The 27,539-nt window shown below is 41.2% G+C and overlaps 1 protein-coding gene across 1 annotated transcript in view; it reads left to right on the top strand.

Annotated features, from left to right (window-relative positions):
- EOGT (EGF domain specific O-linked N-acetylglucosamine transferase) overlaps window positions 1-23,568 on the top strand; it is a 54,655-nt gene extending 31,087 nt beyond the window's left edge. The window contains exons 9-17 of the mRNA XM_070738194.1: window positions 1,758-1,861; window positions 4,760-4,852; window positions 7,703-7,774; window positions 8,680-8,766; window positions 15,124-15,192; window positions 15,303-15,364; window positions 18,677-18,796; window positions 20,111-20,213; window positions 20,578-23,568. Of these exons, the coding sequence (XP_070594295.1) occupies window positions 1,758-1,861; window positions 4,760-4,852; window positions 7,703-7,774; window positions 8,680-8,766; window positions 15,124-15,192; window positions 15,303-15,364; window positions 18,677-18,796; window positions 20,111-20,213; window positions 20,578-20,724 (857 nt within the window). The 3' untranslated portion in view covers window positions 20,725-23,568. The remainder of the gene's footprint in view (window positions 1-1,757; window positions 1,862-4,759; window positions 4,853-7,702; window positions 7,775-8,679; window positions 8,767-15,123; window positions 15,193-15,302; window positions 15,365-18,676; window positions 18,797-20,110; window positions 20,214-20,577) is intronic.
- Window positions 23,569-27,539: the final 3,971 nt, after the last annotated feature.

Here is a 27,539-nt window from a genome sequence, read left to right as displayed (position 1 = left end):
ACACCCAAGAGTTCCTCCCCATATCCCTTTATCCTCCTAAGTCATTTCTTAAGTCATTCTAAAACCAGTGATGGCGAATCGTTTTTGGCTCGAATGTTGAAAGGGTGCACGTGTGAGCGAAAGCATGGCCCGTGTGCCCACACCCATAATGCAATGCTTTCCCCCCCCCCATGCATTCACACAACCCCTGCACTGCTCCCGTGCGTATGCGCTCAGGCCTCACTGAAGCCTCCAGATTTTTGGTAGGCCCATTGGGCTGTTTTTCGCTGTCCCCAGGGTTCAGAAAAAGCCTAATGAAACCTGGGGAGAGCAAAATATGATCCAACCGGAAGTTTAGAAATGAACTTCCGGTTGGCCTATTGACCTATTTTTGTTCTCCCCAGGCTTTCCTGAAGCCTGGAGAGAGCAAAAACAGCCAAAAATCAGCTGGCCAGTGCACACATGCATGCTTGATTTGACATAAGGTAACGCTTCACGTGCCCTCAGATATGGCTCAACATACCACCTGTGGCACACATGCCATAGGTTCGCCATCACTGTTCTATACTCTAAAGCAGGGGCAGGCAAAGTTGGCTCTTCTCTGACTTGTGGACTTCAACTCCCAGAATTCCTGAGCCAATCATGCTAACTCAGGAATTCTGGGAGTTGAAATCCACATGTCATGGAAGAGCCAACTTTGCCTACCCTTGCTCTAAAGCAGTGTTTTTCAACCAGTGTGCCATGGCACACTAGTGTGCCGTGAGACATGGTCAGGTGTGCTGCGAAAAAGGAAGCTCAGGTTCCAGTCTCGCAGCTTTTTGCTGAGAGAGAGACAGAGAGAGAGAAAGAAAGCAAGAGAGAGAGAAAGAAATAGAGAAAGAGAGAGAGAGAGAGAGAAAGCAAATGTCAGAGAGAAAGAATGCAAGAGAGAGAGAGAAAGAGATAGAGAAAGAGTGAGAGAGAGAGAGAAAGAAAGAGAGAAAGAAAAGAGAAAGAGAGAGAAAGCAAGAGAGAGAGAGAGAGAGATAGAGAGATAAATGAGCAAAAAGGGGAGGAAAAAAAGAGAAATGAGAAAATGATTGAGACAGAGAATGAGAGAAAAGAGAGAGAAACAAAAAAGAGAGAGAATTGACTCTTGATTTAAAACATATGGTAAAAAGCACCCAAAGAATAAGAGAGAGAAAAAACCCAGCCCTCACCTGTTTTTGGAAATGGTTCAAGAGTGTGTATACACACACACACACACACACACACACACAAGGGTCGGGAGGAGACAAGGATGGAAAAAGAGAGGAAAGTGTCTTAGGGTGTCATTTTGTGTCATTTTGGTTGGTGGTGTGCCCCAGGATTTTAAAATGTAAAAAATGTGCTGCGGCTCAAAAAAGGTTGAAAATCACTGCTCTAAAGGGTCAGCGTGACAATTTCTTCAGAGTAACAGATACCTTATCTTATTCATTGATAGCTTCGTCCTGGGCGGATGTTCTTATCTAACTGAATGTGGTCTTGCCTTGGATATGTTCCTGTCTTCCAGGAGAATTTGTAGCAAGTCATCCTACATTGTATTACTAAGTTCATCCTGTGGTTACTGTGCAACAGAAAAGGGCATTATAGCTTATTAGCGCACTAAACACTTCTATAAAAGAGTAACTCATTATTCATTTCCTTCATAGGGAACATAGGTTTTTGCATAAAGTCCTAAGCCTTAGTTCTAAATGATTGCCTATGGTAGTTCTGGTTGTGTTTACTACAACAAGCTTAATTTTTCTTCCTTCTTTTAGGTGTCAACATGTACCATCATTTTTGTGACTTTGTGAATCTTTACATCACTCAGCATGTTACCAACATCTTCAGCACTGACATCAACATTGTTATGTGGGATACTGTAAGTAGAAGCACAAGGCCCTCTGGAACCAGCTCCCCCCAGAGATCAGAATTGCCCCCACCCTCCTTGCCTTTTGTAAACTCCTTAAAACCCACCTCTGCCGTCAGGCATGGGGGAATTGAGATACTGTATTCCTATACAGGCCTATACAGTTTATGCATGGTATGCTTGTGTGTATGTTTGGTTTTTAATAAGGGTTTTTTAATTATTTTAAATATTAGATTTGTCCTATGCTGTTTTATTGTTGTTGTTAGCCGCCCCGAGTCTGCGGAGAGGGGCGGCATACAAATCTAATAAATAGGTAGGTAGGTAGGTAGGTAGGTAGGTAGATAGATAGATAGATAGATAGATAGATAGATAGATAGATAGATAGATAGATAGATAGATAGATAAGAATAGTTAGGGTTAGGCTAGGGCGTAACGGTTTAGGTTTAGGATGAATAGTAGTTATACTATTGTGGGAGGACTGTTAATTATGGGCATAAACTACACTGGATATGTCTAGTTTAATGAAAAGAGGAATTAGGTTTGTATGAAAGCAGTGCTCCAATATCTGAGGTTTCCTGCCTAAGCAGAGGTTGGATGTAGAGGTGAAATCTAGCAGGTTCTGGAGAACTGGTAATGGAAATTTTGAACTGGAAAATAGCGCCTCCGGCTGGCCGCATAATGGGATGGGAATGGAGATTTTGCAGTATCCTTCCCCTGCCACGTTTACGAAGCCATGTCCACCAAGCCACGCCCAAAGGAACCGGTAGTAAAAAAAATGGGTTTCACCACTGGTTGGATTTGAAGACCTCCAAGGTCCCTTCCAACTACTCTACTCTATTCTATTCTATTCTATTCTATTCTATTCTATTCAGTCAGCTGTAGACTGGTATAAACTACTGCAAACAGTTAGTGTAGTTAAATGAGGCATATTTCGGTTAAGGTTCTGCTCAAGGAATAAGATTTGCTTTTTTTATTAAATGTTTGTAATTTTATTCTTTTTAAAAAATATTTTATTAGAAAAGATTAATTTTATATACAAATATAAGTAGCACACAAAAATATACACACAACTTTAAAAACAAAAGAGGTGACCTTGCTCTCTCTTCCTTTAAGTGTTTTCACTTATACATTTCTAAATTGTTTGCAGACAATTAGAATTTTATTCTTAATGCTTATATTTCCCCTCCCCCTCCCCTGGTCTATGAGGCTGTATTGCAACAAATAATTCCACATCCAGAATTATTGTTAAAAGCACTCGTGATTGTAAATTGAGGCATCATTTGACATTTTTTTGTGGTGGTTGTTAAGCAAATGCTATGGTTAAATGAAACAATTATTTATTTATTTTTTGCCACAAACCAGAAATAAATTCCAGAAAGCAGCAGAAAAACATGCCAATTGCAGTCATGCAATTGCATGATGCTGGAAACAGCCATAAAGTTCTGTTGCCATGCACCCAAAATGTGATTACGTAACCGTGGGGTTATGTGTGCGGCTGTCATAATTTTGAAATGGGTTATGGAATTGTGGAATCCATAATAATAATTTTGCATGGTCACTAAGAGACTGGTTGTAAATTGAGGACCACCTGCCTGTCTAACATGATTCTTCTGCTGGATTTCTCATTTGACGCTCTCCTATTTGGAAAAAAGCAATGCGAATTCGTCCTGAGCTAAAAAAAAATTGTATGTTTAATTCCCAGTATTGCCAGATGATGGCGCCAGTGTACTGTTTTATCTCACTGTATAAAACTGAAGAAGTTTATGCATTCTCTTTATTGATTTAGCTGTTGCAGGTTTACAACCCTTATTATTATTATTATTCAATTTAGTAAAGCTGAATTTACTTTTTATTAAGTGAATTTTAATGTGTAAAATGCTCAGACAAACAAGCAAGTCCAGTTTATGTGTGAAAAAGCATCTTTGGGACAACTCTGACCTGGATAGCTGAGACTCATCATATACATTTTTCTACTCAAATGTTTGAAATTTTTTAGCTTTTCAATAAAACATTAAAAGTTCTATATAAGTGGAATGAAACAAAAACATAATTTTATATTAAAAAAACACATTTTTAGCATGTTTCTGAACAAATATAAATGACAAATTCGCTATTTATCAAGAGTCTTTGGTAACACATCATTTCAGATATATGATGGTCAAATAGTTGTTAGGTCAGTTTAGTATCTTCCAGTTGTATCAAACGCTGATCTTTAATTGGCATTAGTTGTGTTGATGAGCAGCAGACTCCAGTATATTTGCAGTCTGTAAAAAAGCTTCAAATTTATTAAAATATAATTGAAAATTAAAAAAAAACTTAGGTTAATGTGGATAAATATGAAATTATGTGAACTTTTAAAAGAATATATTAACTGTACACTGTTACCCTGTTTCCCCCCTAAATAAGACATCCTCTGATAATCAGCCCAATTGGGCTTTTGAGTGCATGGCAATAAGACCAAGTGCTTATCAGGGTTCAAAAAAAGTGTAAGACAGGGTCTCATTTTTGGGGAAACGCGGTATTTCGGCTCTTAAAATCAGAATAAGAGCATTGAAAATGCAGAACAGAACATGTTCAGTTATCAGATCATATTCGTACAGTCTCACCAATGTCATATTTTTCTTCACATATCTTAGAGTCTTTAGAGGGGCGGCATACAAATCTAATATATTATTATTATTATTATTATTATTATTATTATTATTATTATTATTATTATTATTATCATTTTAATCCTTGGGGACTACTGAAATTTATATTTATTTTTACTATATCTCTCCATGAATGTTTTATTTCTTTTTATGCTGAATTCTTTTGAAATTCTTTATACTCTTATTGTTTGAAATGGACACATATAAATTTGGACTATATTAAGGGAAATCTTATTTGCATTTGTTTTTGTTATTTCAGAGTACATATGGATATGGAGATTTATTCAGTGAAACATGGAAGGCATTTACGGACTATGAAATAATACATTTAAAATCGTATGATTCAAAAACGGTATGGAACATTGCATCATTTTTGAAACTTTATTACATAATGAATTATTTGTTTTGTGGTATTTAGGTTTAATGTTTTGTAGTTATTAATTTCATCTGCTCCTTTGATTTCTGGAGTTGTAATAGTTAAAGATAAGAATTTGCCTGTTTGCAGTTGACACAGCTGCATAAACTAAATTCTTACTTGAATTTGAATGAATCAAAGAACTACATTATAGTTTAATGTAAGCTAGAAATGAATCCCAAAAGACAGGAAGGGAAAGGTTAAAGGAAAGAAGGAAAGAGTAGTAGATCCTTGGAACAAACTTCCAGCAGACATGGTTGGTAAATCCACAGTAACTGAATTTAAACATGCCTGGGATAAACATATATCCATCCTAAGATAAAATACAGGAAATAGTATAAGGGCAGACTAGATGGACCATGAGGTCTTTTACTGCCATCAGTCTTCTATGTTTCTATGTTTCTATGAAAGGAAAGGAATAGTCCCTCCCAGTTTCACAAAACATAACTTATGAAACTTGAAAAGATTATTATTGGTAATATGTATGTATGTTTGTATGTATTCTATGAGAGGCCACTCTGGACATATAAACATAAATACAATGCAGTATATTTGCTACAATTTACAGGAAATATAAAAAGCCAATATCAAAACCTACCCTAGAGTCACCTTGGTGGAGTGGCATTGAGATCTAATAATAAATAAATAACAAATAATTCAAACTTTTATAGAAACATAGAAACATAGAAATCTGATGGCAGAAAAAGACCTCATGGTCCATCTAGTCTGCCCTTATACTATTTTCTGTATTTTATCTTAGGATGGATATATGTTTATCCCAGGCATGTTTAAATTCAGTTACTGCTGGAAGTTTGTTCCAAGGATCTACTACTCTTTCAGTGAAATAATATTTTCTCATGTTGCTCTTGATCTTTCCCCCAACTAACTTCAGATTGTGTCCCCTTGTTCTTGTGTTCACTTTCTTATTAAAAACACTTCCCTCCTGGACCTTATTTAACCCTTTAATATATTTAAATGTTTCGATCATGTCCCTCCTTTTCCTTCTGTCCTCCAGACTATACAGATTGAGTTCACTAAGTCTTTCCTGATACGTTTTATGCTTAAGACCTTCCACCATTCTTGTAGCCCGTCTTTGGACCCGTTCAATTTTGTCAATATCTTTTTGTAGGTGAGGTCTCCAGAACTGAACACAGTATTCCAAATGTGGTCTCACCAGCATTCTATATAGCGGGATCATAATCTCCCTCTTCCTGCTTGTTATACCTCTAGCTATGCAGCCAATTATTATTATCCATGGTAGTAAAAATTAATAAATGGAAGTGTATGTGTGGAATGGCAACAGGATGCCAGTTACCTTTCAAAATTGTGCCCTAACTTCCACCGTTAAATTAACATTACAATACTTCTTGAAAATATTTTATGTTAATATTTTATAGGAAAGTGAACACAAGAACAAGGGGACACAATCTGAGGTTAGTTGGGGGAAAGATTAGAAGTAACATGAGGAAATATTATTTTACTGAAAGAGTAGTAGATGCTTGGAACAAACTTCCAGCAGACGTGGTCGGTAAATCCACAGTAACTGAATTTAAACATGCCTGGGATAAACATATATCCATCCTAAGATAAAATACAAGAAATAGTATAAGGGCAGACTAGATGGACCGTGAGGTCTTTTTCTGCCGTCAATCTTCTATGTTTCTATGTTTCTAAGTTATGAGAGTTTATAATTGTCATATATCACAAGAGAAATCACCCATCTCCCAAAACAAGGGATTCTGGGAAGTATACAACAAAGTAACAAAAAATATTCTGAACTACTGTATTTTTTTGGAGTATAAGTATTTTCCTCCCTAAAAGAGACTGAAAATTTGGGTGCGTCTTATACTTCAAATGTAGTGGTATTTTTCCCAGCTCTAGCTAGACTCTAATGATCTTTCCACCTTCCTACTCCCTCCAAAGAAGGATTTTACCAGCCCTAAGAATTGAAACTTATTATCATTCCTACTCCTTCTGAAAAAGGCTTTTCCAGCCCTAACCCAGTGCTAACGATCTTCCTGCCTTGCAGCGTTTAAAAAAAAATTCTACTCCCTCCGAAGCAGTTTTTCCCACCCTAAGTCTTTTCATCCCTACTCCCTCTAAAAGGCTTTTTCAACTCTAACCAGGGGATAAAATAATGTGCTGAAGCTGATCAGATTAAGGACACTAACCAGATGAATACCTGGTAGGTAGATCCCCCCCCCTATTTTCCTCCCCCAAAACAAAGGTGTGTCTTATACTCCGGTACTATGAAAAATATGGTACGTTCCATCACAGTGTTAATACGGTAGATCCTGCTTCATAACAGAATAAAAGAGTTGGAAAAGTCCTTGTCTTCTAGTCCAACTCTTGGCTTAAGCAGGAAAACCTACCATTTCAGACAAAATGATTATCCACTCTGTTTTTAAAAAAAACAGTGCTGGGGCACCCACAACTTCTGGAGACAAGTCATTCCACTAACTTTGTCAGGAAATTTCTGCTTAGTTGTAGGTTGCTTCTCTCCTTGATTAGTTTCCACCCATTGCTTCTTGTCCTGCCTTCAGTTGTTCTGTAGAACAGGTTGACCCCATCTTCTTTGTGGCTGCCTCTCAAATATTGAGACACTACTATCACGTCACCCCAGTCCTTCCTTTCATTATGACACATACCCAATTCCTTCAACCGTTCTTCATATGTTATAGTCTCCAGTCTCTTAATCATCTTCGTTGTTCTTCTCTGTGCTCTTTTTTCCCCTCTCTCCTTATATATTAAGGAAAATCCTTGTAAATTCTTAATCTTCTTTTCCAGGTCTGCTTCAAAGAAGTAGTTTTTACACTATTGCCTCGAATGAGGTTTGGCCTGTTTTATAATACGCCATTGGTAAGTAAATCTGAGATTACCACATTCCTTTAAAAAAAAAAAACCAGAATACTTGGGTCTGCATCGAGGTAGGTTTATTTATTTTATTTTATTTATTAGATTTGTATGCCGCCCCTCTCCGTAGAATCGGGGCGGCTCACAGCATACAATAAGACAATTCATAACAAATCTAATAAATTTAAAAAACATTTAAAAACCCCATTATTAAACCAGACATACACACAGACACACCATACATAAATTATATAGGCCCAGAGGAGGGAGGGGGAATGCCTCAATTCCCCCATGCCTGACGGCAGAGGTGAGTTTTAAGGAGTTTACGGAAGGCAAGGAGGGTGGGGGCAGTTCTAATCTCCGGGGGAAGCTGGTTCCAGAGTGTCGGGGCCGCCACAGAGAAGGCTCTTCACCTGGGACCCGCCAGATGACATTGTTTAGTCGACGGGACCCAGAGAAGGCCAACTTTGTGGGACCTAATCGGTCGCTGGGATTCGTGCGGCAGAAGGCGGTCCCGGAGATATTCTGGTCCGATGCCATGAAGGGCTTATATAGTAGGAAGATAGTTCCTCTTATCTTCCTACTGGTGCACTGTGTGCGCATCATGAGATTTCATGCACACGTCCACAGTGCAATTTTGCTTCCATGCATACACAGAGGGACGATTTCCCTTCTGCGCATGCTCAGAGAGCCAAAAAAATCGCACAAAATTATAAAAAGAGGTAGTGGCATGCATAGACTGGCAAAGACAGCACCGGAGCTGTCACACCAGACCGCACCAGTAAGAACCCACCCCTGGTCTGAATAAACATGAGGGTTTTTAATCCCCCTCTCTCTCTAATTCTATAAATGGTAAAAAATTAAAGCATAAACATGTTTACATTTTATTCCTGTGTCTGGTCTAATTGCAGATCTCCGGCTGTCACGGGACAGGATTATTCAGAGCCTTTTCCCAACACGTGTTGCACAGATTAAATATCACCCAAGATGGGCCTAAGGTACTTCTTTGGTTGCAATAGTAGTCCTTGACATATGACCATAATTTAGGCCGGTTCTAAGTCCTAAGTCATGCTGGTTATTAAGTAGTTAACCATGTAACTCAGGGGTGTCAAACTGGCAGCCCGCAAGCCAGATGTGTCACCCACAGTCCACACCCGTCCCAGCTTCGTGAAGAGGAAAAATGTAATGTCACAGCAACATGATGCCATGAGTTTGACACCTCTGATGTGACTTATCAATTTTACAAACTTCTCTGTAGTGGTTATTAAATGAACATGACGCTGGTAATGTGAACATTGTTATTAAGCAAATGCTGCCCAACCATTAATAGCAATAGCACTTAGACTTGTATACCACTTAACGGTGCTTCACAGCCCTCTCTAAGCAGTTTATGGAGTCAGCAATATTGCCCCCAACAATTTGGATTTCATGCTGGTTAATTTGCAGTCAAGTGACTGCAGGATATTGCAAGCAGCTGGGAATGCAGGTGCTTTCTAAGCATGCAAAGTGCAATCATGTGACCTGGGGGGACCAGTTAAGCGACCAATTGTAACTTGAAGACTAGCTGTGCAGAAATGAAACTGAACTTGTATGCTCTCCCTCCACCCCCATCATTTCCTCTTCCAAGACTTTTCTCATATCCTGACAGTGTTTCTTAAAGTCTCTATGGAATCAAAATTACCGTATATACTCGAGTATAAGCCGACCCGAGTATAAGCCGAGGCACCAGGTTTTGCCACAAAAACCTGGGAAAACTGATTGACCCGAGTATAAGCCGAGGTTAGAAAATGCAGTGGCTACTGGTAACTTATAAAAATGGAAACCAATAAAATGACATTAATTGAGACATCAGTAGATTAAATGTTTTAGAATATTTATTTTAAAGGAAACCAAAATTAGCTCTGTAAATTTAAAAGAGGGTAAACGAAAGCCATCTGGTAATAACAATAAATTAAAAAGTAAAAAAAGTAGCTCAATCAGCAACCAAGCTAACCAGGGGTCTTTAAACTTGAGTTTTAAGACTAGTGGACTTCAACTCCCAGAATTCCTGCACCAGCCATGCTACTTCAGGAGTAGGAGTTGAAGTCCACAAGCCCTAATCTTTCCAGGTTTGAAGACTTGCATTTCTAACCCTAACCCAGGGCTCTTTAAACTTGACAGTTTTAAGACTAGTGGACTTCAACTCCCAGAATTCCTGCACCAGCCATGCTACTTCAGGAGTAGGAGTTGAAGTCCACAAGCCCTAATTTTTCAAGGTTTGAAGACTCTTGCATTTCTAACCCTAACCCAGGGCTCTTTAAACTTGAGTTTTTAGAAGCCTGGAGAGAGTTCATGCTGCCCCCCCCTCTTTAGCTTGCTGGCTGGCTCGTTGGCTTGATCTCCCACCCCTGATCCTCCCTCCTCCTCGTCTCCCTTTATTGCCCCATGTGTTGTGCAGGGAAGCAGATTTGCTAAAGAGATCCACTTGGGACGCCAACAGGGAAAGGAGGAGGTGGAGAGCCAGAATAGCCCACAGCCGCGGGGGAGGAGGAGGAAAGGAAAGAGCTGCCCTCCTCCTCCTCCTCCTTCCCCTGCTGCCATACCAGGTGGATCTTTGTAACAAATCTGCTTCTCTCTCCAGCTGGAGGCTTCTAAAGCCTGGAGAGAGTTCATGCCGTTCCGGTCCCTCCCCCCCTTTAGCTTGCTGGCTCTCTCCTCCGTCTCCCTTTATTGCCCCATGTGTTGTGCAGGGAAGCAGATTTGCTAAAGAGATCCACTTGGGACGGCAACAGGGAAATGAAGCGGAGGAGAGCCAGAATAGCCCACAGCCACGGGGGAGGAGGAGGAAAGAGCTGTCCTCCTCCTTCTCCTCCTTCCCCTGCAGCTGTACTAAGTGGATCTCTGTAACAAATCTGCTTCTCTCTCTGGCTGGAGGCTTCTAAAGCCTGGAGAGAGTTCATGCCGTCCCCGTCCTCCCTGTTTAGCTTGCTGGCAGGGCACCCTCTTGTGGTGATTCGGCGCCCTCTTGTGGTGACTCGAGTATAAGCCGAGGTCAGGTTTTTCAGCCCATTTTTGGGGCTGAAAACCTCGGCTTATACTCGAGTATATACGGTATTTACAAGATTTTGATGATATTTGCAAAACAGTGTCATTCATCTCATTGTTACTTTTATTTTTAAAAATACAGTGATACCTCGTCTTACGAACTTAATTTGTTCCGTGACCAGGTTCATAAGATGAAAAGTTCGTAAGACGAAGCAATTTTCCCCATAGGAATCAATGTAAAAGCAAATAATGCATGCAACCTCATCCCAAAAGTCACCCCTTTTGCCTTGTGCCGCTGGTAATCCCTGCCTCCGGACTTCCGTTGCCAGCCGAAGCGCTGGGATTCCCATGAGGCTCCCCTCGCTGGGATTCAAAGCAGGGAATCCCTTCATTTTTGCCGGTGCTGCTTCGAATCCCAGCGAGGGGAGCCTCAGGAGAATCCCCGCACTTCGGCTGACAATGGAAGTCCAGAGGTGGGGCATCCCAGCGGCGGCGGCTCTGGTTTGTAAGGTGAAAATAGTTCAGAAGAAGAGGCAAAAAAATCTTAAGCACCGGGTTCGTATCACGAAAAGTTCGTATGAAGAGGGGTTCGTAAAATGAGGTCTCACTGTAATAGGATTTTTAATGAGAAATAGAATAGTAGCTAATAATTGTAGCTAATAGTGACTAAGATTTAATATTACTATTTTTACATGAGTCAGTAAATAACTATTCTATGAATGTTTCCATTTTAATTTTAAATACTGTAAATATCAATAAATATAACCCACATAAGCGAAATCTCTTTTGGTGTACTCCATAATTTTTTTAAAGTAGGAAGGAATCCTGAGAGAAGAAAAGTTTTAAGAAACTGTGTCCTCACAGTTCTGATATCCTGTATCGGTGTATTTTAGTTAAAAGCATTCCTATTATTACTTGGGAAGACACTATAGAGAATTCTATATTTGAAAACATAGCTATTGCCTATGGATTATGGCAGAAGAGATGACAAGTTAACCCTGCCTCCCCTATCTCCTTAGCTATGTAACTGGTTGTGTGGCTTTGATTCAATCATTGCCTCTCCGTTCACATTAGTCACAACATTGTGAGGGTTTTGTCAAGTGCATCAGGAACCGAAGCATTTCAAATGAATACAGATTTATTGCATGCTGATATTCTCTACAAGAATTTGAATGTCTAATGGTCCAAGTGAATTGGCAGTAGGTAAGAGCCAATGGAATTCAAGCTGGGCTGGACCTAGATCTCTTGTGGGCATGAAAGGACTTAAGACTTATGGTACAGGGCACAAGCGGATGCTGGCTAAATGCATACTTAATGGAGATACAGTGATCCCCCGAGTTTCGCGATCTCGATCTTTGCAAAACGCTATACAGTGATCCCTCGAGTTTCGCGATCTCGATGTTCGCTAAACGCTATATCGCGAGTTTTCAACCCGGAAGTAAACAACACCATCTGCGCATGCGTGGCCTTTTTTTTCTATGGCCACGCATGCGTAGATGGTGGAGTTTCCCCACCGGGCTGAGCGGCTTCCCCTGGGTCTTCCCCCTCTTGCCCCGGTAAGTGGCGCGAGCAAAGGCGTGGGCGCGCGCGCGGGGCCCGCTTCCCAGCTGGGAAGCAACAACACCAACCGGGTGGGTGGGGGAAGCCCCGGCGGCGCGCGCGCGAGGCCCGCTTCCCAGCTGGGAAGCAACAACACCAACCGGGTGGGTGGGGGAAGCCCCGGCGGCGCGCGCGCGAGGCCCGCTTCCCAGCTGGGAAGCAACAACACTAACCGGGTGGGTGGGGGAAGCCCCTGCGGCGCGCGCGCGAGGCCCGCTTCCCAGCTGGGAAGCAACAACACCAACCGGGTGGGTGGGGGAAGCCCCGGCGGCGCGCGCGCGAGGCCCGCTTCCCAGCTGGGAAGCAACAACACTAACCGGGTGGGTGGGGAAAGACCCTGCGGCGCGCGCGCGAGGCCCGCTTCCCAGCTGGGAAGCAACAACACCAACCGGGTGGGTGGGGGAAGCCCCGGCGGCGCGCGCGCGAGGCCCGCTTCCCAGCTGGGAAGCAACAACACTAACCGGGTGGGTGGGGGAAGCCCCTGCGGCGCGCGCGCGAGGCCTGCTTCCCAGCTGGGAAGCAACAACACTAACCGGGTGGGTGGGGGAAGCCCCTGCGGCGCGCGCGCGAGGCCCGCTTCCCAGCTGGGAAGCAACAACACCAACCGGGTGGGTGGGGGAAGCCCCGGCGGCGCGCGCGCGAGGCCCGCTTCCCAGCTGGGAAGCAACAACACTAACCGGGTGGGTGGGGGAAGCCCCGGCGGCGCGCGCGCGAGGCCCGCTTCCCAGCTGGGAAGCAACAACACTAACCGGGTGGGTGGGGGAAGCCCCGGCGGCGCGCGCGCGAGGCCCGCTTCCCAGCTGGGAAGCAACAACACCAACCGGGTGGGTGGGGGAAGCCCCGGCGGCGCGCGCGCGAGGCCCGCTTCCCAGCTGGGAAGCAACAACACTAACCGGGTGGGTGGGGGAAGCCCCGGCGGCGCGCGCGCGAGGCCCGCTTCCCAGCTGGGAAGCAACAACACCAACTGGGTGGGTGGGGGAAGCCCCTGCGGCGCGCGCGCGAGGCCCGCTTCCCAGCTGGGAAGCAACAACACTAACCGGGTGGGTGGGGGAAGCCCCGGCGGCGCGCGCGCGAGGCCCGCTTCCCAGCTGGGAAGCAACAACACTAACCGGGTGGGTGGGGGAAGCCCCGGCGGCGCGCGCGCGGATAAGCGGCAGCAGCGAGGCGGCGGGGAAACCCCAATCTTCGGCTCCTCGCTGCTGCGGTGGAAGTAAAAACACCATCTGCGCATGCGCAGATGGTGTTTTTACTTCCGCACCGCTACTTCGTGAAAAATCGATCATCGCGAGGGGTCCTGGAACGGAACCCTCGCGATGATCGAGGGACCACTGTATCGTGATTTTTCCACCCGATGACGTCACTCCCTTCCTTTCCCATCTTTCTTTCTCTCTCTGTTTCTCTATCTTGCTTCTTCCTCTCTCACACTCTCTTCCTCCCTCTCTCATCTCTTTCTTTCCTTCTCTCTCTTTCTCTATCTCTCCCCCTCTTGCTCTTGAGCGGCGGGTGGCACCCAGGGAAGGTTCCTTTGGCCGCCCACCAGCTGATCTGCTCGGCAGCGCAGTAGCAGCGAGGAGCCGAAGATGGGGTTTCCCCTTTGCGTGGGCAACGGGGAAACCCCATCTTCGGCTCCTCGCTGCTACTGCGCTGCCGAGCAGATCAGCTGGTGGGCGGCCAAAGGAACCTTCCCTGGGTCTTCAACTCCCAGAGCGGCGGACAAGCAGAAAAGCGGCGGACAAGCGGGCAGGCAGGCGGCTCCTCAGCTGCTGGGTCTTCCCAGGTGCGGAAGTAAAAACACCATCTGCGCATGCGCGGCCATGGAAAAAGGGGCGCGCATGCGCAGATGGTGTTTTTACTTCCGCACCGCTACATCGCGAGAAATCGATTATCGCGAGGGGTCTTGGAACGGAACCCTCGCGATAATCGGGGGATCACTGTACAGATGAAAGATAATATAAAAAAGCAACAAATATATAGCAATACATAATTGTAATTAGGATGGGGCCTTTGACAGCAAAGTTCAGTAGCTCTGATATATTTTTTTAGTTAACTTGGCTGTTATTTTTGTCAGTTTTTACAGGCTGCAAAAGAAAAATCAGTTCAGTTCCTTAAAGTATTAACTATAGAATATAAAGCATATTCATCACAAGGGTCTAACATTTTCCAGCTTTCTACATCCATTTGCTACACGTTTCCTGCTGGTCTTAATAGATTTCATGCCGTTAAACCTTTGTATTCCTTTTTTTAAACAATTTACCCCTGAGGATTGAATGATTTTTTTTTTTAATTGGAAAGGAAAATAACTTTATTTGGAGGGCTAATCTTACTTTTTTGCTCCATTACTCACCTGCGTATTAAGTGGCCTTGTTCAGATTCAGTAATAGTATTCAGTGATGTTATTCATTTTATATTCAATAAATATAAAGTATTTAAAAGCCCATGCTTCTTCAGGGACTTTCTGAGTTGGCATAGAGGTAGCTAGAAGTCTCTTAAGTGGCTTAGCTGTTTGTGGCAAATACTCCTACTAAAGCTTCACCTGAGGTGTTTGCAGCCTTCTTGCATATTGTACAAATGAGGTGATTAAAAGAAAGAGACAGTTTAATCGCCTACTAATAGTTGCTGTTAAGGCCAGTAATTTTTTCTGTTGTCACTCTACTGGTCTTTTCTTTGTTTTGGTACAATGAATTGATTAATGAACTGTTTTTGCTGAATTTGTTTGCTTTTGTTTTCAATAGGATGGGAAAATCAGAGTTACTATACTTGCCCGGACTACAGAGTATAGAAAGATATTAAACCAGAATGAGGTTTGCTCATTTTTCTCCCCTTCGGTTAAATCTCTTTGCTTTATGGTTGCCATATAGAAAAAGGAAATTTTAATAGTCTTGAACATTTTTGTTTTTCCCTCTCTTTTCAGCTTGCCAATGCTTTGAAAAAACTGCCATTATTTGATGTCCAAATAGTGAATTACAAGTATAAGTAAGTATGTCTGAAAGGAGAAATAGAGCTGGCTTGCAATTCTTCATATCAAACCAGTATATGACATATTAATATCTACAGGGATAGAGGGTCGTTCTGTTCTGTTCATTCTGTCTGTTTGTCTATCAATCATCCATTCATCCATCCTAGGAACATGGGTCTACCTTTGAAGAGTGTTAGGAAACTACAGATCATACAGCCGCCCGAGCGGTCATGGGTCTTCCCAGGTATGCCCATGTTTCTCCAACACTCCGCAGGCTGCATTGACTGCTGATCTGTTTCTAAACGCAATTCAAAGTGTTGTTTATAACCTATAGATCCCTACATGGCATCGGACCAGGCTACTTACGGGACCGCCTTCTGCCACATGAGCCCCAGCGACCGGTTAGGTCCCACAGAGTCGGCCTTCCCCAGGTCCCGTCAACTAGACAATGTCGCTTGGCGGGATCTAGGGGAAGAGCCTTCTCTGTGGGGGCCCCGCCCCTCTGGAATCAGCTTCCCCCAGTGATTCATACTGCTCCCACCCTCACTTTCCATAAGAATTTAAATATGCATTTGTGCCGGCAGCCCCTGTCTATGGATGAATGTATGTTGAATGGACATTATGTTGGTGGATTGGAATGACTGTTTTTAAATTAAATTGGGGTTTTAGACTGGTCGTTTTTAGTTATTATTGGATTTTAGAACTGTATTGTTTTTACATGTTGTAAGTCACCCCCGAATCCTCGGAGAGGGGCAGGATAAAAATAAAATAAAATAAAATAGTAAAATAAAGTAAAATAAAATAAAATAAAATAAAATAAAATAAAATAAAATAAATAAATCTTCACAGGGGGATTCTGGGCGTTGTAAAAATAAAAGTTAAAAATATAAAAACTAAAATAGGCAAGGTGAGCTAAAGTGTTTACATTAAGAGTTAATTAAAAAGCGGAAGGAGAGGAGAATTTCAGGGTTCGTCTTTGAGTCGCAAGCAGAGCAATATTTAAATAATTATGAAAGGCCAGGAGAGTGGGGGCTCCCCTTGCTTAATAGAGGAAGTGGAGAATGTTCCAAAGAGCAGGGGCAGTGGGAGAAAAGGCGCTCTTCCCAGACTCTGGCAGTCAAAATAATATATTTTCCCTTCCTATCTAGATGATACAGGCTGATGTGATGGGGTGAAGATGGTTTTTTTAGATAGCTCAGCCCCATGCCATGTAGGGCTTTAAAAGTTATAGCTACCATCTTGAATTGGACTCAGAAACACACCACATCCAATGGAGCCCATACAGCAAAGATGTTACATGCACTATTCTTATACGCGGCAGTGGCTAGCGTGAGACTATCATTGATCCTTCTTACTTAATAGGAGTTTGTATTTCAGAAGGTTCTCCACAACCTCTGAAGAGCAATTGCAGTGGGCTGAGAACAAGCATTCAGTGTCTTCCTTTGAACAAGCCAAAATGCTTTTCCATATTGCAAAGCCACGAACTGCGTACAGCCCAGTTACTTTGAATTAATGAAATTGTAGGACAAAGGGTTTTTTTGCATTTTCTATAGTTTTTACACACAAACAAATAAACAAACAATGTATTTTCTCTGAACAGAGTATTGACCGGGTCAAAAAAAATGTGTACAATTTATAACATCCCCAAGTACAATTTATATATTTTGATTTCTGCCATAATATTCTTTCTCTATTTTTTAATTTTTATATTCCTCTTTCTTCTTTTCTAACATTATATCACCATTTGCCCTTACTCCAAACCTTTTTCAAGATGAAACTCATTAATTTAAAGACAATCCTTTCTATCCAATCCATTCCTAGTTTCTCAGTATAATTTGTTATTTTATCAGCTGAACCAACATTTCTTATTTACCATTTTATCACAAAAATATTTTCTTTCCTTAATAATCAAAATCAATTATAATGATATAATAATATCCTATTTCTCTCCAGCACAGTTTCCACTTCATAACTTCATAACAATAAATTTCTTTATGCTTTTCACACCTCTGTTTCTCAACTATCAAACATCATCTTATGAACAATAATAATCCACAAAACTGTAGGATACTTTCTAAGGAATGATGTATACAAGGTTTCTCTGTTATTGTACGGAGAGGGGCAGCATACAAATTGAATTAATAATAATAATAATAATAATAATAATAATAATAATAATAATAATAATTATTATTATTATTATTATTATTATTCTGAAAAACATACTGCCATAAAGTTCTCCATGGATATAAATTTAGTAATGTACTTGTCTACATATGTAGAACCATACTTTTTCACCATTGAATTTCATTTTGTTAAAGGAGTCTTCTCATTGCTGGCACCCATTGGGGAAAATGTTTCCCCATAAATAATGTGCTGGATGAACATTTTGAAATACATTATTATTTCAGGCACTTTAGGAAATCCTTTTTCTGTTTTGCCGTTGGCTTTACTTTGATTTTTGTCAGCTGCATTTCATTTGCTATTATTGCTAGTGGTTTTAATCACTTATCATGCTGTTGTTTGGTCATTTTGTGTCTCTTTGATTTACTGTATATTGTATGTTTTAATAGATTTGCAAACCACCTAGGGAAGTGTCGTTGTGAGGCAGTTTAGAAATACACAAGATGATGTAGCTCAAGGATATTTTTATTTTAATGTGTTTCTTATTCATTACATTTCATTTTTTCATAGCCTTGAGCTATTTTCAAATTGTGATTTCTTGTGCTTTTTTTTTGGCATGCACAAACTTGCATATAGGTGTGCGTGTGTGTGTGTGCGTATGTTTATAAAGTGATACCTCTACCTATAAATGCCTCTACTTGTGAACTTTTCTAGATAAGAACCGAGTGTTCAAGATTTTTTTGCCTCTTCTCAAGAACCATTTTCCACTTACAAACCCGAGCCTCCGAAACTGTAACCGGAAAAGGCATGGAGAAGCCTCTGTGGGGCCTCTCTAGGAATCTCCTGGGAGGAAACAGGGCCAGAAAAGGCATGGAGAAGCCTCTGTGGGGCCTCTCTAGGAATCTCCTGGGAGGAAACAGGGCCAGAAAAGGCATGGAGAAGCCTCTGTGGGACCTCTCTAGGAATCTCCTGGGAGGAAACAGGGCCTCCACCCTCCCTGTGGTTTCCCCAATCATGCATTATTTGCTTTTACATTGATTCCTATGGGAAAAATTGCTTCTTCTTACAAACTTTACTACTTAAGAACCTGGTCACGGAACGAGTTAAGTTCGTAAGTAGAGGTACCACTATATATATGTGTGTGTGTGTGTGTGTGTGTGTGTATGCATATGTGTATATATCCTTACTTATATTGCTTTATATAGGGAGCTCGAATTTAAGGACCAGCTGAAGATAACCCACAATTCTGATGTCTTTATTGGAATGCATGGAGCAGGCCTTACTCATCTTCTCTTTTTGCCAGATTGGGCTGTCATCTTCGAACTGTAAGTCTTTCCTTGGCATTTATGCTTGTATGTTTAATATCTTTGTATGAGGGTGTGGGCATGCATTACACGAAGATGGATTTCCTGCTGCAGAGAAAGCTCCAAATTTGTGGTTTTTAATATATGCGTGACAGTGAAGGATGGCACGACTTCCTGTGTCATAGGAGCTGTCAAAATTACCTGGGTGGTAATTGGTAAAAATCAAGAAATCCTTCTTCAAATCGATGTGGTAACCCTGTTTGCTGGCTTTTATTGGATTGAGGTTGACAGCAGGCAGCCTCCAGGCTAAACCCAGTCTCCTTTTCTGGGTGGTTTGTCAGAAAAGCTAGTTGTTGCCTGGATCATTTTTAAACAGACTTTAAAAATCACATCTAATCTTTCACTCTGAGGCAAGTCATGTGGATATCAACCACAAAGAGGATGTGCTTGTTCTTTGTGGCTGCTTCTTTCTTTATCTTCTCTCTCATGAGAACATGGCCAGGTTTGTTGATTGGACTACTCTTGCTGCCCGTAAAGATACAGTGGCACCTCTACCTAAGAACACCTCTACTTACCTTTCTAGATAAGAACCTTTCTAGATAAGAACCTTTCTAGATAAGAATCGGGTGTTCAAGACTTTTTTGCCTCTTCTCAAGAACCATTTTCCACTTACAAACCCGAGCCTCCGAAACTGTAACCGGAAAAGGCATGGAGAAGCCTCCATGGGGCCTCTCTAGGAATCTACTGGGAGGAAACAGGGCCGGAAAAGGCATGGAGAAGCCTCTGTGGGGCCTCTCTAGGAATCTCCTGGGAGGAAACAGCACTGGGAAAGCTGGGGAGAAGCCTCCATGGGGCCTCTCTAGGAATCTCCTGGGAGGAAACAGCACCAGAAAAGCCGGGGAGAAGCCTCCATGGGGCCTCTCTAGGAATCTCCTGGGAGGAAACAGAGTCTCCACCCGCCCTGTGGTTTCCCCATCGCATGCATTATTTGCTTTTACATTGATTCTTATGGGAAAAATTGCTTCTTCTTACAAACTTTTCTACTTAAGAAGCTGGTCATAGAATAAATTAAGTTCGTAAGTAGAGGTACCACAGTACTGTGTTTTAAAACTGTGTGTAGCTGTTGCAGTTCCCCGTTCTCTCTATTCACTGTTTTCATAGGTGATACAACTACAAACTAGCAAGGATAAACATGAAGCATTTGATCTTTGGCTTTCCATAACTTGCTCCTCCTTTCTATAGGGACAGAACTGAAAAAAAGAAGATAACACCAACTCGTTACTTTTCTGGTAAAGTTGTTTCTGAAAAATCCCCGTCATTTCTGCCTCCCTGTAGGTACAATTGTAAAGATGAACGTTGCTACTTAGACCTTGCAAGGCTGAGAGGTATCCATTACATCACCTGGCAACAGCAGGATAAAGTATTCCCTCAGGATGAGGTAATAGAAAGTTGGGTGGGATGGATGGATGGGTGGAAAGGACTTTATTTCCTTGTGTCTTAATTGTTTTTGTATTACCCTTCTCAGTTCTTCTACATGAAATATGATTCTGTTCTACAGCCCAAATTAAATTCTCTGCTCTGATTAAGGAGTCATTTTATATTAATAGCTGGGGGAGGAAGAGTAATGAAATTAATTGGCCATTAGTTTAGGCTGTCAATAGCATTGCTGCGAGGGGTTTCTAACTGATACGATAGTTTTGTGGTGGATCAATAAATCAACTATTATGAATTATAATAATTACTCAATATGCTAGTTTTACCTCAGTGCTTCCTTAAAATAATTCTAACTCCTATTTCTTCAGGGGCATCACCCGACATTAGGAAAACATCCAAAATTTACAAATTACGCCTTCGATGTGGAAGAATTTGTCCGTCTGGTTCTGTTGGCAGCTGATCATGTGTCACAACACTCCAAATGGCCATTTAGGAGAAAACATGATGAATTCTAGGTCAGATAATTGGCCTCCTTTGCAGAGTTTTTAAATACTAAAGTGTTCAGAATGTCAGCTCTTTTGAAGTAGAATCATGAATTATGAACCTGTTTGAAGAGGCAGAAGTGAAAAAGGTTAAATGGGCAGGAGTCATATATAATGTCTCCCTCCAAGCATGTTATTTCTGTATTATTACTTTCTTACTGACAATCCCTGTCCTAATTTACTTGAGGAATTTGCATTATGCATGATCTATTTATTAAGGTGACCATGTTTGCACTATAATCTCCCTATTTATTTTAGGATTGACAGCCTCATTGCTCCAGAGCAGTGAAGTGAAAGAGAAGCACACTGGACCTTTTTTTTTAACCCCCTGCTTTATTTGTGACATGTAGCAAGACCTTTGTAGCCTTGTATCTCCTTCCTTCCTTCCTTCCTTCCTTCCTTCCTTCCTTCCTTCCTTCCTTCCTTCCTTCCTTCCTTCCTTCCTCAGCGCTGACAGTGATCTGGAAATTAAAATCCAGCTGAGCTGCATTTAGTCAGTATTTTTTGTGTGTGTGTGTAATGGAAAAGCTAAGAAATTGTAAGTTGATGATGCAACTTACATGTGACTTGCCTAAAATGTTACACTTTTTAAAAAGTAGCAAATCACAGCTGAAGGAAGGAGATTCTGGCATGAAACTCACAGAGGGCCTCAGTCTTAATTAACAGTGCAATCCCAGTCTGGCACTCTGACTTCATTTTTGATTAAAAGATAAGTATCTCTCTGAAATATGCTTCTCCATGGCTTTGTTCCTATTGCTGTATGCATTTAGAACTATCATTATACAACTAATTCTAGGTTAATGGCCGTTGATTCAAAGTTATGACAGTGTTGAATGAGGAGATTTGTGCCTGGTCCTCAAAGTTGTGGCCATCGTAGCGTCCCCGTGGTCCTGTGATCCTGATTCAGGTGCTTGGCAACTGGCTTGCGATTAAATGGTTGCAGCATCCTGTGGTCGCATGGTCTTTATTTTCAATTTCCGCTGCTAGCTTCCAACTAGCAGAAGCAACGGGAAAGACAGCAGGAGTCCGCAAATGACAATCGGATGGCATAACGCAAGGTTCTTCTAATGGCAACTAGAGCTGCTGGAACTGTTGTCATAAATCAGTGTAGTCATTGTCACTTAGTGACAAAGTTATTGGTCCCAATTGCCATTGTTAACTGAGGACTACCTGCACATTTAGTTTTACTCATTAATCATTCCTCTGTTTGCTTCCTTGTGGGTGTGCATGTTTCCTTACACCTGGGACGGCAGGTGTATGGATGAAATATTTTCATTTGTTACTACAGCAGTTTGCTCCACGGGATCTTACTATGTTTATCTTAGCCATTTACTCTTGTCTTAAGTATCACTTTGTTTATTTTTCTTACTTGTACAAAATTGTCACTCTTTTTAATCTTCTCGATTTATCTTGCTAATCACGTTGTACAATCATTCTAACTTTGTCTGACCCTCAATGTTGTGTACATCCTATTTAGATTTCTGTTACCCTTGTTTTAAATGGTTCGGGAGGGGAGGGAGAATGTGTACAATCGAATAGTATTTCCTAAATAATTTCCCATGAATGCACATGGGATGAATGAGTGTTTTTTACAGTTTTGGGGTTTTTTAGATTACTAATTTATATTAATTGGATTTAGGATGTTATATTGTTCCTATATATGTTGTAAGCTGCCCCGAGTCCTCAGAGAGGGGTGGCATAAAAGTCAAATAAATCAACAAATAAATCAACAAATAAATAAACAAATAATAAATAAATAAATAAGGGCTGTCAAACTTATAGGCCAGCTGCATCGCGCACTGGCCACGCCCACGCCTGGTTTAGCAAAGGGAGAAGAAAGTCCTGATACGTCACGTGACACTGCAAGTTTGACACTCCTGATGTACATTATTGCCTATTTTTCATTTAATTGTGATGCGCCTTCCGAAAGTCCAAATGGGACTAGTAGGTCCCTGCTACTAAATTTCTTGTTGTTTCTTATGGAAATAGCCACAACCCTAAATAGCAATAGCATATACATTTATATACCGCTTCACAGTGCTTTTACAGCCCTCTCTAACTGGCTTACAGAGAGTAAGCCTCTTGCCCCCAACAATCTGGGTCCTCATTTTACCGACCCTGGAAGGATGGAAGGCTGAGTCAACCTTGAGCCTACTGAGATTCAGTCTGCCAAACTGCTGGCAGCCGGTGATCAGCAGAAGTAGCTTGCAGTACTGCACTCTAACCCCTGCGCCACCAAGGCTCTTAAGTTGACTAGAATTAATTTTATCTGTATCTCTTGCCATTGAGAGCATAGGGGGAAAAAGCATAAGAATGATATTGATTATATTTTGCACTGTTTGTAGTTGGAATGCTTGCAACCTTGATTGAAGGTGTTCCGCCCTTGACAAAAGGGCCTCCTCCTGATTTATATGAAAAAGTAGACAAGCATAAATACTTGGATGATACATAATGATTGATATTATTGACCACTTTTTAAATAACCAAAAGCAATTGTTTATAGAGTGGCCTTATTGGCTGTTGTGTTTATAGAAGGGGATAAAAAAGAGCAGCTAATACTCTTGTAACACGAGTCACTAAAAAGGGAAGGGAAGATTTTTGAAATGGGCTGGATTATGAAGATTTGCCTTTCCTTTTTAGACTGAGGCAATTGGTTGAAGTTAAAACACTTGTCTAAAAAACTTGAAAATTGTACACATAAGCCCCCCCTCCACTTCTTAAAAAGATCATTAAGAATTTAAAAAAAAACCCCACATGTCAAACCAGTACTGAAGTGTTTTTCTTAAAAAAAAATTAAAGGGAAATTTATTTGTAAAATATGGGTGTTTATATGTGAATGGATGTTTATAGATCATGCCAGATCACTGTAAATATTTATTATCAGACGTGCCAGAGTTTTAAAATGTATGTTCTACAACCCTTTTTCCTCTGGAGCAAACATTTATTCCTTAATTATTGGAAAAACATTAGGATCCTTAATGCATTCTCATCCATCATCAGATTAAAGCTTTGGAGTCTGTCTTGGAAAGATACACTGACTTTGAATGGTCATCATAATAACTAAGTGGACTGCACACAGTCTAGAGCCCCGTATGCTATCCAGCACTGAAGGTTAATCATCTGCTCATGAAATAGAATCAAAGAAAGAATTAAAATGAGCTGCAACCTTTTACCGTCCCAAAATGTTAAAGCAAAATGGAAGACTGTGCTGATGAATTACTTGTGTGAGGAAAGGCTTGGCAAAAACTAATATTCACATTATAGTAATTAGAACAACTTTTGTTAGACTTAGAATAACTTTAGTGTTGCTTTGAATCTACACTAATCGACATACATAAAATGAAATTTTGTTGCATACAGCTCTCAAAGGGTCTCCACCTCCAATATACACTACATAAACATGACAAAATAAATAAATTCAAATTTATGCATATACCCCCATACATTATATGGCATGGAGAAACAACACTGTCTAATTCAGATGTATACATGCATATGACAAGAAAAATGAATCTTGCAAGTTTAACAGACGGATGGCATAGGAAACAAAGCTGTTAGATAATCTGGTAGCCCTGCTAAAAATACAGTGGTACCTCTACCTAAGAACACCTCTACTTACAAACTTTTCTAGATAAGAACCGGGTGTTCAAGATTTTTTTGCCTCTTCTCGAGAACCATTTTCCACTTACGAACCCGAGCCTCCGAAACTGTAACCGGAAAAGGTGGGGAGAAGCCTCCTTGGGGCCTCTCTAGGAATCTCCTGGGAGGAAACAGGGCCGGAGAAGGCAGAGAGAAGCCTCTGTGGAACCTCTCTAGGAATCTCCTGGGAGGAAACAGGGCCTCCACCCTCCCTGTGGTTTCCCCAATCACACGCATTATTAGCTTTTACATTGATTCCTATGGGAAAAATGGCTTCTTCTTACAAACTTTACTACTTAAGAACCTGGTCATGGAACAAATTAAGTTCGTAAGTAGAGGTACCACTGTACTTCAAAACCTCCTAGAAGGGAGCAACAGAAACAGACTGTGAAGTGGGTGTGGGGGATCTCTGACAATGCTTTGAGTTCTAAGCACATAGTGCTTATAAACACTATCCACAGGAAGCAAGCTTCCTGTAATTTTCTCGGCTGTCCTTACCACTCTCTGAATGGACTTGCTCTTTGAAGCACTGTAACACCAAACCAAACTGGGATGCAGTTTGTAAAAACTCTTTCAATCGTGCCTCTGCAAATAGGTTCCGCTATGGTGTCTGCCAGTTCTTTCACCCCAGAGTCCTAAAAGAACTGGCAGACACCATAGCAGAACCTCTTCTCCTCATCTACCAAAAATCTTGGGTCACTGGAGACCTACCAGATGACTGGAAACGAGCTGATGTAGTTCCCATTCACAAAAAAGGTAAAAAGATGGATCCAGACAACTACAGACCTATTAGTCTGACTTCAATACCTGGAAAAATACTGGAGAAAATTAAAAAAAAACCAGCTTTGCCACTACCTGGAAACAAACAGGATAATATCTAACAGCCAACACGGGTTTGTCAGAAACAAATCATGCCAAACCAATCTCATATCCTTTTTCAACACCATAACCAAATCAGTAGACCAGCACAACATAGTGGACCTCATATACTTAGACTTCAGCAAAGCTTTTGATAAAGTTGACCAAAATCTCCTAATCAACAAATTAGAAAAAAGCAGGGTAGATTACAACACATGCGGATGGATTAACAGTTGGCTGACCGACCGCACCCAACGGGTTGTCCTCAACGGTTCCAAATCCACATGGAAGAAAGTAGGCAGCAGGGTACCACAAGGTTCTGTCCTGGGCCCCGTGCTCTTCAACATTTTCATCAATGACCTGGACGAGGGAATAGAAGGGCAACTAATCAAATTCGCAGATGACACCAAGCTGCTTAGGCAGGGGTTTGGACTTGATGACCCGCATGGTCCCTTCCAACTCTAACAATAAATAAAATTTTAAAAAGTGGCCAATGCAGGAAATGCAGACACTGGTTTGCACACTCCACTAAGAATGACGTATGGAAGGCCTATTAGGATTGTCCCTTATCTGCACCCCTAAATACTTAATGCTGCTGGACCACTTCTATGGCTGCATCCTTGATACAGAGTAGAGTTTTAAATTTTAAATGTAATAAAATATATATAGCCGCCCTGAGTCCTTCGGGAGTGGGCGGCATACAAATAAATAAATACAGAGGGGAAAGGCCAGAAACTCGCTTCTTTAATGAACATCAAGTGGCAATTTAATATTTTGTCCATGTTTAGTTCCACAAGATACATCAAAATCTAGGTTCCGACAGGTTCTGGAGAACTGGCAGTAGAAATTTTGAGTAGTCCAAAGAATCGGATAATAATAAATAATAATAATAATAATAATAATAATAATAATAATAATAATAATCTACTGGATGATGATCCACTGGAACTTGTGCCGGAACTACCATTTGCCAGTGGCAAAGAACTGAAATTAGTGAAATATGAAGATCTAAAAATCGAGGTGCAATGACTCTGGCATAAGCCAGTGAAAGTGGCCCCGGTGGTACTTGGCACGCTGGGCGCAGTGCCAAAGGATCTCAGCGGACGTTTGAAAACCATCGGAATTGACAAAATCTCCATCTGTCAATTGCAAAAGGCCACTTTACTGGGATCGGCAAACATAATTTGTCGCTACATCACACAATCCTAGGTGCTTGGGAAGTGCCCGACTGGTGATGAAATACGAAATCCAGCATAGTGATCTCGTTTGCTGTGTTGTATTGACATAATAATAATAATAATAATAATAATAATAATAATAATAATAATAATAATAATAATAAATATTATTATTAATTGGATTTATATGCCACCCATCTCCGAGGATACCACCTTTGGCTGGCCCCAGAGAGGGGTGGGAATGGAGATTTTGTAATATCCCTTCCCCAGGAATGGGATAGAAATGGGGATTTTTGCAGTATCCTTTCCCTGCCTCACAGAACAACTAGTAAAAAAAAAAGGGTTTCTCCACTGATCACATACACATTACATGCACACACACACACACACACCAACATATTTATACATAAACTCATACATATAGTACATTGTCTGAATGAAATTTGTACTAAAAAGGGAACTGGATAGGCACCGGAAGAATAAGATATTTGCGCAAGCTGAAGTTTTTTTCCACCCACTGTTTGTTTAGCGACTGAGTTTCATTTTAACAACAAGGTTGTTAAGTGAAATGATTGCTGAGTGAACACCTGGCATGGAAAGAGAAAGGCATATTGTGAAGATCACATTAAGATAAAGTTCTCTCGTAAGTACAGCTACAGTACAGCAGTGTCATTTATTCCAGTGTGCATTGTTATCAGGTGCACAAAATTTAGTCATAAATATGAACACTGATTAAAAAATGAATTATTGCCATCCTATTTGCAAATGGTCACTAACCAGGCTAGTTGCTAAACAAGGAGGGGGTGAAGTGACATGGTTGCATAATTCAAGGCTTAGAACTTGGGTTAGATTCGTTGGAAATATTCTCCAGCAAAGCTCATTGGGCTGTTTCATAAATAATAATAATAATTTATTAGATTTGTATGCCGCCCCTCTCCGAAGACTCGGGGCGGCGAGAATCTAGTAATTTGCATATCCCTCTGTTATATTTCCAAAACTTCATTTCTACAGCGTAATAGAAGGTGATGAATACATGTTGATAATATTGTGATACACTGTTTAAAGTACAGTGATACCTCGTCTTACAAACGCCTCGTGATACAAACTTCGAGA

The sequence above is a fragment of the Erythrolamprus reginae genome, chromosome 2 (assembly GCF_031021105.1).
Source record: "Erythrolamprus reginae isolate rEryReg1 chromosome 2, rEryReg1.hap1, whole genome shotgun sequence".
NCBI classification, from domain to species: domain Eukaryota; kingdom Metazoa; phylum Chordata; class Lepidosauria; order Squamata; family Dipsadidae; genus Erythrolamprus; species Erythrolamprus reginae.
This window is presented reverse-complemented; position numbering and strand designations above follow the sequence as displayed.